Source organism: Aspergillus heteromorphus (genome assembly GCF_003184545.1).
Source record: "Aspergillus heteromorphus CBS 117.55 chromosome Unknown BO70scaffold_11, whole genome shotgun sequence".
NCBI lineage: Eukaryota > Fungi > Ascomycota > Eurotiomycetes > Eurotiales > Aspergillaceae > Aspergillus > Aspergillus heteromorphus.
In genome coordinates this window covers 218,403-231,214 of record NW_020290416.1, presented here as the reverse complement: position 1 = coordinate 231,214, position 12,812 = coordinate 218,403, and the positions used below count along the sequence as shown (strand labels likewise).

General features: G+C 54.7%; 3 protein-coding genes across 3 annotated transcripts; all 3 read left to right on the top strand.

Moving 5' to 3' along the window:
* Nucleotides 1-1,167: 1,167 nt before the first annotated feature.
* Nucleotides 1,168-4,726, top strand: BO70DRAFT_361807 (PSP1 family protein). Its single transcript, XM_025543130.1, has 2 exons — nucleotides 1,168-3,718; nucleotides 3,776-4,726. Exons 1-2 carry the CDS (start codon nucleotides 1,569-1,571, stop codon nucleotides 4,299-4,301), a joined length of 2,676 nt encoding a protein of 891 aa, XP_025399597.1. The 5' UTR covers nucleotides 1,168-1,568; the 3' UTR covers nucleotides 4,302-4,726.
* Nucleotides 4,727-5,297: 571 nt separating this feature from the next.
* Nucleotides 5,298-6,654, top strand: BO70DRAFT_428954 (60S ribosomal protein eL15). Its single transcript, XM_025548027.1, has 5 exons — nucleotides 5,298-5,366; nucleotides 5,478-5,564; nucleotides 5,787-5,943; nucleotides 6,018-6,244; nucleotides 6,307-6,654. Exons 2-5 carry the CDS (start codon nucleotides 5,478-5,480, stop codon nucleotides 6,445-6,447), a joined length of 612 nt encoding a protein of 203 aa, XP_025399596.1. The 5' UTR covers nucleotides 5,298-5,366; the 3' UTR covers nucleotides 6,448-6,654.
* Nucleotides 6,655-7,657: 1,003 nt separating this feature from the next.
* On the top strand, nucleotides 7,658-11,815 carry BO70DRAFT_314240 (uncharacterized protein). Its single transcript, XM_025540277.1, has 3 exons — nucleotides 7,658-8,505; nucleotides 8,564-10,669; nucleotides 10,724-11,815. The coding sequence occupies exons 1-3, from the start codon at nucleotides 7,950-7,952 to the stop codon at nucleotides 11,626-11,628; spliced, it is 3,567 nt and encodes a 1,188-aa protein (XP_025399595.1). The 5' UTR covers nucleotides 7,658-7,949; the 3' UTR covers nucleotides 11,629-11,815.
* Nucleotides 11,816-12,812: the final 997 nt, after the last annotated feature.

Below are 12,812 nucleotides of genomic sequence, written 5' to 3'. Positions count from 1 at the left end.
TACCCTGTACTGGTTGGGTGGGAACTCTGTCTAGACCGACCCGCCTCGATTTTCTCGCCTTACGACTGGTCGCAAAGCGCCATCCTACACGATACCCTCTTTCTTTAGATTGAAGCCTGGTCGCTTCGCCTGGAGTACATTCTCCCTTTACAGCTGGGACGGGTTCCACGATCGGATTGACTCCCCGTGTTTTTTAAAGTTGGATAGACTGCACAAAAAGTTTCGTTTTCTTCCCTATTAGATTGGTAAGTGGTGTTCGATGGTTGCGCTCGCACGAGACATTTGCTCACCAGGGGAGGATGCGCCAGCAGACGCGATCACGAATTTCTGCGATTACTACTGTCTGGGACATTCGGAAATACCCAAGTTTCTATACCGGTTCCTGGTCTGGGCAATACTGTACTTTTTTTTTTAAAGGTATGTACGTCTGTCTGTCTGTCGGCCGTGAGCCTTGCGTTGTGACCCGTTGTTCGCCTTTCCCCGCAATTTCCCGGATTTTATGATCTGCCTTACCCCCTGAAAAGACCAGCGGGATCTGTCTGGCCTGCATTGAGGCGAGAATCCCGACAAAATGGCCAACTCGCCCATGATGGATTGATTCCCCGGGAGAGTTGTCGAATCCGGGCCGATCCCGGGCACAGGCCTGGAATAGCATGATCCTGAGCGCATGTGAAACGAACGGGGTGGGCGGAGTCATATGATCCGGGCGCTTTCAGAGGTTGGCGTTTGGCAGGCCCATGGCTCCCCGTCTCGCCACCGACAGCTCCTCCCCCCCCTCCCCCAAACCTACTCGAGCTGCACCTGGATATTTCATGGGCCCGTCTCGTTCAATTCATTCCTCCTGTCCCCTGTGTTTTATGCGTTCCTTGGTGAAACCTAATACCTCTCGCGTCTTCATGCTCCCCCCCCCCCTTGGACCTTTCAATGTCCACGCCCTTATGCTTCTTCTGTCTATACAGCTGGACTAACTGACGATGCAAAGCCCGTATCTCTCGGAGATCTGCTTTGTTTCTATTTCGAAGAAAACCGTTTTCCCGGGCAGCATTTCCGAGCTACCATTAGAATTCCTAGCTTCGTTGCGCTTCATTCCGTGAATTTCTAATAATTCGAACAAGGTAACTTGAGTCCCGCTGCATTGCTTGACTGGAGATTCTTACCGGCGGACAGTGATTAGTACCTTACCCCGGACTGTTTCATTACGGTGACCGCGGGGTCACGTTACACGGTACGAGGCATTCACCATCTAATTTCCCCCCTGACGTCAGTCATCACCACCGTAGGTGAAACCCAAAAATCGGCTTCCAGTCTGCTACACACATGTCCCCTTCACGTTGCTCTTGCTCACGCGACCCCTCTCTTTACTTTCACTGGCCCTTCTCTCCTCATTGCTGGGTTTAAATCCCTTCTTCCTCTGTTGGAGCGCCAAGCAACTCGAGACTCGCCCATGTCGCTCCTCTTCGCTCTGACTGACTCTTGTTATGGCCAGTTTTCATCACACCTTGCTACGCGCCGTCCTTCCAAAGTCTAGCGCATTCGATTCGCGGTCGCGATCCCTCGTCTGAGACACTATGGCCGCATCATCCAGCAAACCTGCGTCGCAGACGCCCAAGCCTGTCACTTCGTCCACTCCGGCTGGTAACGTGTCTGCCAGGCTCGAGAAAACCCACCCTGGAGTTCGTCGGTCTACGCCTGACTCGGAGGCGCTGGCTTCCTCGGATGACGATGGAGACCACACCCTGCAGAACGCCGCCTCTACCAGTGTACCGGCACCGAAACCCGCTCGTCGTACATCCTGGCTCAACGAAGTCCCTACTGCCGTCCCTCGAAAGGCCTCCTTGACTACTGTAGGTCCCTTGTCCTCTGGCGCCTCCAACCCCAGCAGCCCTGCTACTGACCAGTCCGGATGGCCGACGAACACGAGTCCCAGCATTGGTAGCTCTATCGCCTGGAACAATGTCGGAAACAGTTCCTTTCCCTGGGGCACTGGTATCTGGAATACCGAGTCCCGGAAAGAGCCTCCACCGCGACTTTCAGAAATCGTCCCATCCCCGACTATGTCGAACCCTTCGACGGCGGGAAACTACTTTGCAGAGGAAATACTGAGCCCCACGGCCCGTACGGCTTCTGGCGACTCAGCCATTCCATTTTCGATTCCACTGCACCCAACCCCTAAAACATACCGTTCGCAGTCATACTCAGTTGGCCAGCTAGATCCCGAGGTCTTGAGCTTCATGGCGAACAAGTCATCGGCTCCCTATGCTGGCGGACGCCCCCGTAATGGTGGTCAATACTCTGCTTTGCAGCACCGTTCGTCTCGGCCTAGCCTTCTTGGTGAGCTGGGCCATGATCCCGCTACACTCGGACGTGTGCGCGAGGACGAGGATGATGACGACGAGGACGCTGGCAGCCCCGATGGTTCTGATGGTAGCTTGAGTAACTATGCTGCTAACCAAGCCCGCACCATTGAACAGCTTGCTAGAGAGAATCGCCTTCTACGCCAAGCAGCGGGCCAGATAGACAACACTATGAGAGACCGTGCCATGTCGTCTGCATCTGCGGCTAGTGGATATGCAATCGGAAGCGGTCTTCACAACCTGCACCGCATCCATGGAAGTGTTCCAGAAGAGACGGACCTAGCGGTGGAAGACCTTGATGAGGTTGGCGACATCCCTGGTTACAATAATATCCACAGCAGCGCCCGGAGGCGACTTTCAGAGCATTCAGCAAATCTGGAGCAGCAGTTGTCTCCGTTCACTTCATTGGAGAACCGTGCCCTGGAAAACGTCCGGAAAGGCCACTGGCAGACCTCACTTGGCTTCGGCGGCATTTCGGATATCCCTCAGAGCCGTCGACACTCCTTCGCGGACATTCCCATCCGGCATGCTTCTGTCTCAAGCGAGTCGCAAGCAGCTGCTAATTCTAGAGCTCGGATGGGCGATAGGGAAGAGGACTATGCGAGCATCGCTGATGGCCCCCTTTCTAGTATTCAAGGCCAGAATCGTGAGTACCCACGCTTTCATGTGACTCCGGAGCATGAAATGGAGACGGAATATTTACGAGCTCGTCGATTTGCAGAAGCCTATTTTGCTCGCGATCCAGCTCTCCGCGCGACCGATGGCCATTCCCCGGTGGCTACATCCCTACACCAAGCGTACACGATGCCGAACGCCTACGGCCGCCACCAGCCAGGTCTCGCGCATCCACACCAGAACCAGCTTTTGTATATTGTCACGTTCAAATGTCACCGAGCGGATGTTTTTTACATCCAGGAAGACACTGGGTTGCAGGTGAAGCCGGGTGACCTGGTCATTGTTGAAGCGGACCGTGGCACGGACCTTGGCACTATCCAGCATGCCAATGTGACCATGCAAAAGGCCCGTGAGCTAAAGCAGCAATATGCCGAGGAGCATTATAAGTGGTTGATGATGTTTTCCAGACAAGGGCAGAATGGAGCGGCTAATGTAGTCAATGCTTCCGGGAATGTGCCGGGCCTGAACAACAGAAGCGCCATCGGTGGTATGGGTCCACATGGCCCGCATGGGATGCAGGACTCTGCTGCAGACATCAAGCCCAAATTGATCAAGAGAGTTGCTCAGCATCACGAGGTAATGGCCTTGCGCGACAAGGAAGGAAACGAAGCCAAGGCCAAACGGGTGTGTATGCAGAAGGTTGCAGAGCATCGGCTCAACATGGAGATACTCGATGCGGAGTTCCAGATGTAGGCCACGATATATCATCTACCGCGTCATCATGCATGCTAATGACTTCTCTATAGGGACTGGAAAAAGCTCACTTTCTATTACTTTGCGGATTCCTACATCAATTTCAACTCACTAGTGACCGATCTTTTCAAAATCTACAAGACCAGGATCTGGATGTCAGCCATCAACCCAGCATCATTTGTCACGCCCCCGAGTGCGGGTCTGCCCGCCCCGAACCCTCTGAGTTATAGCCATGAGGCGCAGGCAGATCGCCCCCTAGACAACAGGGTTTACGGTCATACTCGAGAGGGTATGGAGGCTGGACGAGATACTACCGCCAACCAGATCAGAGTATTGCGCAACGCCTATGCCGACTCCTACCAGCCCTTTAGCCAACCCGCTCGACAGTCGGAGCCTGGCCTCGGTGGACTTAGCTCCGCGGACCCCTTCTCTCCATACTCGCCGAACGGCTATGGACCTCTTGACTCGGGATACGTGGATTATGCTGCAGGCCCTGGCACAAGCGGTGGTCCCTCCCGCATCCACCCTGCTCCGAACGAATGGATGAACCGTTTCCAGGGGTTGTCACTTAACTCTTGAGAATTGCCCTGTGAATTCCTTTGTACAAATTGATGCGTTGTTGCTGTACATCGCGGACAGCTCCTTTTCTTTCCTTCTCCCCCGGTCTTTACACCCCTGTCCGAGTATTTCCCGCCTTAAGACTACACTCACTCTGTTCCCGGCTTCAAGTTTATACTTGTATCCAAGTTTATTTTACCGCTGCTGCCTTTTATTTTTACCTCTGCCCTTCTTTTCATCTACATCTCTCCTTCCTAATGTGTTTCCTACATAAGATTAGAAATCATGTGCAACGGATCGAAAAGAAAGACTTATGACCTGTCGTTATTGCTGATACCTAATAATAGACTCAGCTTTCGTGGTCTGGTGGCTTGAATAAGCTTATCTCTCGGATATGCGATCGAGGAACCAGATCTATCTGAACTCAATGAATTTTTTTCTTCGTGTCTGGGTTTTCATCCGTAGTCTCGCCTGTAAAGCCGATGGCTGTAGGTACTTAGGCAAGAAAGCTGTAGGAGATCGATTGTCAAGAGGTCCGAGACAGTTCACTCGGATGGATGGCTGTTTTCGTATCCATGAGTTTTGTCTCCGTCCTTGTTAGACGGCGATTTCTACATCGCGTTGCCCAGCCTTGGATATACATTAAATTGTGACTCTAATTCTAGTCTTGTCTAAAGACGAGAGTAGCACCCTGTGTAGACCATTGAAACTGGAAGGATTACTGATTTTGCACCATGAGACCCTCAGAAATGAGGAGAGAAAAAGTCGATGGATTTACTTGTGACTATTAGTAAAATCCATATTTTCATCCGGGAAACCATAGTACTGCAGGCATCATTTCCTGTTTCTGCCTTCTTGCCTTAGGGTTGCGGGCGGGAAAAAAGAAAAAAATCCAAAAAGGGGAAGGCGGTGGCGGCTTCACGCCTCAGGCATTAGCGGCAGGCGAGCACGGCCCTGATTGGTGGGGGTGGGGGCTCGCCTAATCGCCTAGCGTCCCACACACAAGGTCGTTGAAGAGATCTCGTCCTTCTCGAACTTTTCAGCTGTGACAACCGACGACAATCGACGACCTGCCACGCCGACAAGGTACGTTTACAGAACCCTTTGCGCCCGATTATCGCAGCGACAGAAACGAATTGCTCTGGAGCATCGAAATCATTCAGACCACCAGAAGCTGATTTTTGAATTTCCGTCCAGATGGGTGCCCTCAAGTACGTGGAAGAGATCCAGAAGAAGAAGCAGTCCGACGTGATTCGCTTCCTGCTGCGTGTCCGTTGCTGGGAGGTGAGAATCCCCCCCCAAATCTCGATCACTTAACATCCCGCCGGGAGCTCGTGTGCTTTGCCATAGGATACCTTCTTTCGTCAAGAAGGGGTGTTACTGGGCGTCGCGAAACGACTTTTTTTCGCCGGCGGATGGATGTGGCACACCAGAGAGTCTTTTCTCAAGGGCCTCATGTGTCTTGCTATACACTCGTTGAACTTTGCTGAGAGTGCATCAATATAGCTCCGTCAGCTGAACGCTATCCACCGTGCTTCTCGCCCCTCTCGCCCCGACAAGGCTCGTCGTCTCGGCTACAAGGCCAAGCAGGGCTATGTCATCTACCGCATCCGCGTGAGACGCGGTGGCCGCAAGCGCCCTGCCCCCAAGGGTGCCACCTACGGTATGCAGAATTCTCGTCTTGGAGGAGCCGGTGCCTTGCTCGAATTGGGGCTAATCAGACATGTGCGACTACAGGCAAGCCCACCAACATGGGTATCAACCAGCTCAAGTACCAGCGTGCTCTCCGTGCCACCGCTGAGGAGCGTGTCGGCCGTCGCTGCGCCAACCTGCGCGTCCTGAACTCCTACTGGATCAACCAGGACTCCACCTACAAGTACTTCGAGATCATCCTCGTCGACCCCCAGCACAAGGCCATCCGCCGCGATGCCCGCATCAACTGGATCTGCAACGCGGTGCACAAGGTTGGTTTCTCCCGACGTTCAGGGTTGATAGAATGGTATGCTGACCAGGATGTTTCCAACAGCACCGCGAGGCCCGTGGTCTCACCGCCACCGGCAAGAAGTCCCGTGGTATCAACAAGGGCCACCGCTACAACAACACCCGCTCTGGCCGCCGCCACACCTGGAAGCGCCAGAACACCCAGAGCTACTGGCGTTACCGTTAAGCGTAGACAGGGTGTCTACGGGGGTTGTTGGTTATGGGAAAAACTTGATCTTGTGGATGTCTCTATTTCGATCAAACCTCGCACCTACAGCCAAGTCTTCGAACTGGTGGGGTGCGGGCATAATGCAACAGATCTTCTGGATCGGATGTTAGCAAAAATACCTCTTTTTTTCTCGGTTCATCTTGTATTGTTCTAACGAAGCCTGACGACATGTTTTGTCCTTTCCACCTGCTGCAACCCACCTAATCACCCGTCCGTACCAGCGTACACAGTAGGGGGGGGGGGCGATTGTAATGTAGACCGGATTTGCGCTGCAGATCCGTGCTGGGGACTCTTGGCATGGGGTGGGTTGACTGCAGACTGGCGGGTACGTCGTAGTTACGGAGTAGATACTACACTATTACCGGGGGGGGGGGAGAAGGACTGGAGTCGATGACCAGTACTGTAGGAGTACTAGGAGTAAAACACCAGGAAGTAACTAGTGGACGGTTTGGACTCCATTTCCAGTGAGACAAGGTCCTGGATTGCGGACTGAAACCCTGGTTCTCAGTGGTGATGTCTAAAATGGAGGACCCAATGCCCCGTTCTTGGAGCAGGACAGCGTTTGTTAAAAATAGTATCGAGGAGGGACCTGTCTTATGTCTTGACTGTCCAATGTCCATGAACCGAACCATGAAACCCCCGTCAAGCGTCCAGGCGCGCGCCCGACCACGACGTTGCCTTTGAACGATTGCGTGGGTTGTCCAGCCTCGAGCCTCAGGCATCAACCCCCCTCCCCCCGGTTTTAGTCCCGACCGGCTGGCTCGTTCGTTCGCTGGCCTGCTCGGCTTGCGCATCCTCTTGCGACTTCCCCCTCAGGCGGCATCCATTCGTCTCTCCTCCTCCCTCTCCCTCTCTCTTGCTTTTGCTTTTACTTTTATCCTATCCCTCGACCCCTCGTTTGTCTCCCTGTCGGTCTCTGGAGCCTGATCGTCCCTTCTTCTGCTCCCCTTGGGCTCCTCCTTCCTGTTTGGCTCGCCCGGATTCCTGCTCCTGCTGTACTTACATCTCCACGTTACATCCCCCCGTCCCTCCTCACGTTACATAGTACCGAAGCTCCCCCCTCCCCCGGGGTGCCCTTACTCATCACCGGCTCGTGCAATTATCTGCCTACCTACTACTTACTCACTACACCACCTTTTCTCCTTTCGCGAAGCTCCTAATTTGAAAGAAACGCTCGAATCTACATGAGCCTCTGAATCGTCTCCGATCTCGCGGCAGGAATTACCCTCGTCGCTGTTGCCGTCAAGTACTACTCCTGCTGTGCTGCTCCGCCCACGAGAAGCCCTACTACCTACCTATCCGCCATCCCTGCTTGGTTCAGACTATAATTATACTCCGACCTTGGCCAAAATATTCCTCTGAGCTACACCCTCCTCTGTGGCAACATCACGCGACAATACGCAGCTGAGAAAAAAAAGGCAATACTTTCAATTCATCGAGAGTCCAGCCAATGCGCCCATATGCCGTCGCGGTCCCCATATAATTCGTCCCATCCTCCGACGTCCGACTCCCCGGCTACTCATATCACTTCAGCTGCGATCCCTTTTCGCGCAGAGGGGACCTCTCCTTATCGAAGTCCGCACGATGCCCCGGGACTGTCGCCCATGAGCGGGAACCCGGCTACTTCGCCCCCGCATCGTCGAGGGCATTCGCGCTCTATCAGTCATCCGTTCCCCTCGCCCTTTGGCGGTATCGCGAAGAGGCGCAACCGGTCGATCTCCAAGAAGGATAACTTCTTGCTGGATTCCGATGACGACGATGATGTGGTTACGTACCTGCCGGATCCTAACTCTGCCAGTCCTCGCAAAGGACACCCGCGTCCAACGCCGGGCGAGGAGATGACTTCGGGGAAATGCATGGTTTGCAACAGCACGGTCCGATGGCCGCGGAATCTCAAGGTGTTTCGATGTACGGAATGTTTGACCGTCAATGATCTGGAGCCGTATGTAGACTCGGGCAAGGCTAGCGGTCCGGGGAACGATGGGAAACCATCTCCGACTGTGCTTCCTAGAAAAGGTATTATAACACTCGGCTTTGTCTTGACTACGCGACCAGTGAACTGACTTGCACCTAGCTATTCCGCTGTCGGTTGAGCGAACAAAAGCAATCGTAGACGAATGCCTCTCAAAGTACCTCAGGCAGCTCCTGAATGTGCCGGAACAGCCATCGCCAGAGAAGCTTGGTGGCAAGCGCTTGGATGTTGCGCAGGATGAGAATCTGTCTCACTCGCCGAGTCATTCGTCTGGGTACTTATCTGAACCTCGGCAACCGGTGGACCCGCGGGGCCGTAGTTCTTCTACGTCCAACAAGACCGGAAAGCCGGAGGGAATGGGCGGGATTCCGAATTATTCGAAGCCCAGTCTGGCCCCTTTGCATGCTCATGGGGAAGGGAAAGGCTCTCAGATGAGGAACCGGGACGCTCAGAACACGCCGCGGCGCGATCGCTCGCCCCGGCACGCTGCGCGACCGAGCGGTCCCGAGGCTAAGAACCCCACCAGTCGCCCGTATATTTTCAGATCGCTCGAGGAATATATAATCATATCGTTCAAAGGCAGCGACTGCCTGAACAAATCATTTACTACGGTGCAACCTGCATCACAGTCCGCTGAGAACAGCAGCCCACCCAAGCAAAAGGCGGAGCCGAGTTCTGCACAGGCGTCCGCCCAGGTGGTATTCGAGCCGGATCCGAAGCTGCTGCTTCTCGGCGACATCGCAGAAAACTCCTCTTGGTGGATGAACGAAGTGGAGCAGATCAGTAGTACCCATCCCTCCCGTGCGAAAGAGCGTCGAGACAAGACCTCGAGCTCGTCCCGGGCCGTTTCCTCCAGGAGCCCGCGTATCAATTGGCCTGAGCTTGCGCAATGGCATCAAGTGATCATGACGGCTGGAGCCTCATGGGTGGAGCTGTGGTCTACGATGAAGCCGTGCGAGATGCGGAAGGACGAGGACGTCCTTGTAGCTCAAAAGTGGGACACCGTCGATCTGGCCATGGTCGAGAGAGAAATCACCGAGTCCCGCTTGCACCTGCACAGAACGCTCCTCAAAGCCACCGAGACGCTTTTGAAACGGCCCAGACGGCCTCTGAAAAAGCCAGAGGACATCAGGTTCTTGCTGATGCTACTGACCAACCCATTGCTTCATCCGTCTAGCCCGTCCCTGGCATCTCACCTGGCCCCATCGGCGGCCCGCGGTGACCGGAGGCCTTCGCATCCAAAGGATGGCAATCCTAGACCGGCACCCCGCGATCTGAAGCCGCCTCCGAAACATCGCAGCGGAGGCCCGGGGCATCATTCCGGCATCGTCAAGCGGATATTGGGGCTACTTGCCAACCTCCCGAACGACTGCCATCACTACCTCGTCTCCTGGTTCTCGCGCTTTTCGGCCGGGCAGTTCGAGAAGATCGTTGAGCTTGTCGGTAGCTTTGTCACGTATCGCCTAACGCGTCAGCATGGGCGGAAGCGCAGCGACTCAGCTCAGCACGACGACGGGCTGGTCCCCAGCTTCTCCAGCGCCGCTGGCACCACCCCTGCGGAGTTGCACGCTGCCATCAATGGCAGGAGCCCCAGCAAAGCGAATGAGAAGGTTGACAAGCCAGTGGTCTACACCGATGACTGGCAGGTCCGAGCGGCAGCCCGCGTGATGTCGTTGCTCTTCACGGCCAACAATGCGAGCGTTTCTCGCAAACCGGACAGCGCGTTTGGGCAAGACGCGGGTTCCGCCGCGAGACACCAGGCGAACCGGCGTGGCCATATGGTCCCCACCAGCTCCTTCTACAATACGCTGCTGGACTATTCGGACCTGGTGGCCGACTTCGAGGCCTGGGAATCCAAGACGACGAAGTTCTCGTTCTGCCAATATCCGTTCTTCCTCAGCATCTGGGCCAAGATCCATGTCCTGGAGCATGACGCGCGCCGTCAGATGGAAGTCAAAGCACGTGAGGCGTTTTTCAACAGTATCATGAGCCGAAAGGCGATCAGCCAATATCTCATGCTGAAGGTCCGGCGCGACTGCTTGGTCGAAGACAGTCTCCGCGGCGTCAGCGAGGTGGTTGGCTCAAGCCAGGAGGAGATCAAGAAGGGGTTGCGGATCGAGTTTGTTGGCGAGGAGGGTGTCGACGCGGGCGGTCTGCGCAAGGAATGGTTTTTGCTCCTTGTTCGGGAGGTTTTCGATCCTCACCACGGTAGGTTTTCACCCTCTTAGGTCACGCGCCAGCCAGCTCACTGACCGACTGCAGGACTGTTCATCTATGACGAAGACTCCCAGTACTGCTATTTCAACCCGTACTGCTTCGAGTCGTCGGAGCAATTCTTCCTGGTCGGAGTCCTCCTGGGACTGGCCATCTACAACTCGACCATCCTCGACGTTGCTCTGCCGCCGTTTGCATTCAAGAAACTGCTGGCGGCTGGGCCGCAGTCGTCGATCAGCCGGCCCACGTACAAGTGCTCCCTGGATGACCTGGCGGAGTTCCGACCGGTGCTCGCCAAGGGTCTTCGGGCTTTGTTGGAGTTCGACGGGGACGTGACGGAGACGTTCTGCTACGACTTTGTGGCACAGGTGGATCGGTATGGGGAGGTGGTGCCGGTGCCTCTCTGCGCCGGGGGCGAGAAACGACCGGTGACGAACGCCAACCGACGGGAGTTTGTCGACCTGTACGTGCACTACCTGCTGGACACGGCGATCACGCGGCAGTTCGAGCCGTTCAAACGGGGGTTCTTCACGGTGTGCGGGGGCAATGCGCTGTCTCTGTTCCGGCCGGAGGAGATCGAGCTGCTGGTGCGCGGGTCGGACGAGGCGCTGGACGTGGCGTCTCTGCGGGCAGTGGCGACGTATGACAACTGGGGGAACGCGCGGCCGGAGACGGAGCCGGTGGTGCGGTGGTTCTGGGAGTTCTTCGAGCAGACGCAGCCGCAGGCGCAGCGCAAGATCCTGTCGTTTGTGACGGGGTCGGATCGGATCCCGGCGATGGGGGCGACGAGCCTGTCGATCCGGCTGGCGTGCCTGGGCGACGACACGAGCCGGTTCCCGACGGCGCGGACGTGCTTCAACCAGCTGGGGCTGTATCGGTACGAGACGCGGGCGAAGCTGGAGCGGATGCTGGGGGATGCGGTGCTGAACAGCGAAGGGTTTGGGTTGAAGTAACAGGAGCAGGCCTCCTCGCCTCCTCCCTCTCGGCTGAGCTATTTCCAGGGTTTACGCGGGGAAGATCGTATGCGGGGACGATCTGATTGGCGTCTTGGGCATTCTGATTCTGATTCTGCATTCTAGGCACAGGCAAGGCATGGCATGGCATTCTACTCCGTAGTGAAGTAGGTATTATCGGCAATAGAAAATATCAATCAATCATTCATCCATCATTCCTGCGTGGCTTTTTGTTGTTGTCCCTTGCGGGGCGGCGTTGGCTGGACTGGCTGCTGCATTTGGCCAGTGGTCTGGACTCTGGATATTGTATGTACTATGTAGTAGACAGCCGGTGAACCAAATAGGTAAGACAAGACCGATAGAGGAGACTCTAGACTGGATAGTTATAGCCAGGCTAGGCTAGGTTAGTCATTAACTGAAACATGAACGGCGGCATTTCGGCGAGTGATGTAATTAATGTAATGCAAGTCCAAGCCAAGTCCAAGACAGTAGTGCAGCAGCGGTGAGGCTGTTTCTGTTTGGCTGGCTCTATGAGTATGAGCTATCAGCTATCTCTATATCTAGATAGTAAGTACATGCTACTATATTATTTATACCGTTTGCGGTCTGTCTGCCCCCTGCCCTGGAACTGGAATTGTAAAGTTGGTGGATTTCCAGCTTTCCAGCAGAGGAGAGTAGTAGATAGATAGATAGATAGATAGATAGTAAAGAGAGGAGTGTAGTAAAAGTAGAATAAGTAAAGTGGGGGGAGGGATTAGGGTTAGGGGTAGGTGATTAGGGGGTGGCCCGGTGGGATTGTTGAGGGTTGTTGAGGGTTGGAACTTGAGGGTTTCTTTTCAGGTTGGTTGGTTGGTAGTTGGATTTGGGGGGAGGGGGGGGTAAGCGATTTAGAGTATCCAGATACCTAGTAACTACGTACTCTAAGTACTCCGTACTAGGTAGAGTAGTTAGGAGAAGATGATGATGATGATGTAAGTACCTAAGTATCATTGAGTAACTCACTAGTTAGAGGAATGTGAATTCTGTGGTCTGCATACTTTCTCCCCGGTGTCAGAATCGGAAATGAAAGACAACTTAAGACAAGAAGACACTTCCCAACCAAACACAACCCAGTCCAGTCCAGTCCAACTAGTAAGTAACCACCCAAAGTCAAGTCCAGTATCCAAGACAGAACAACAATAATG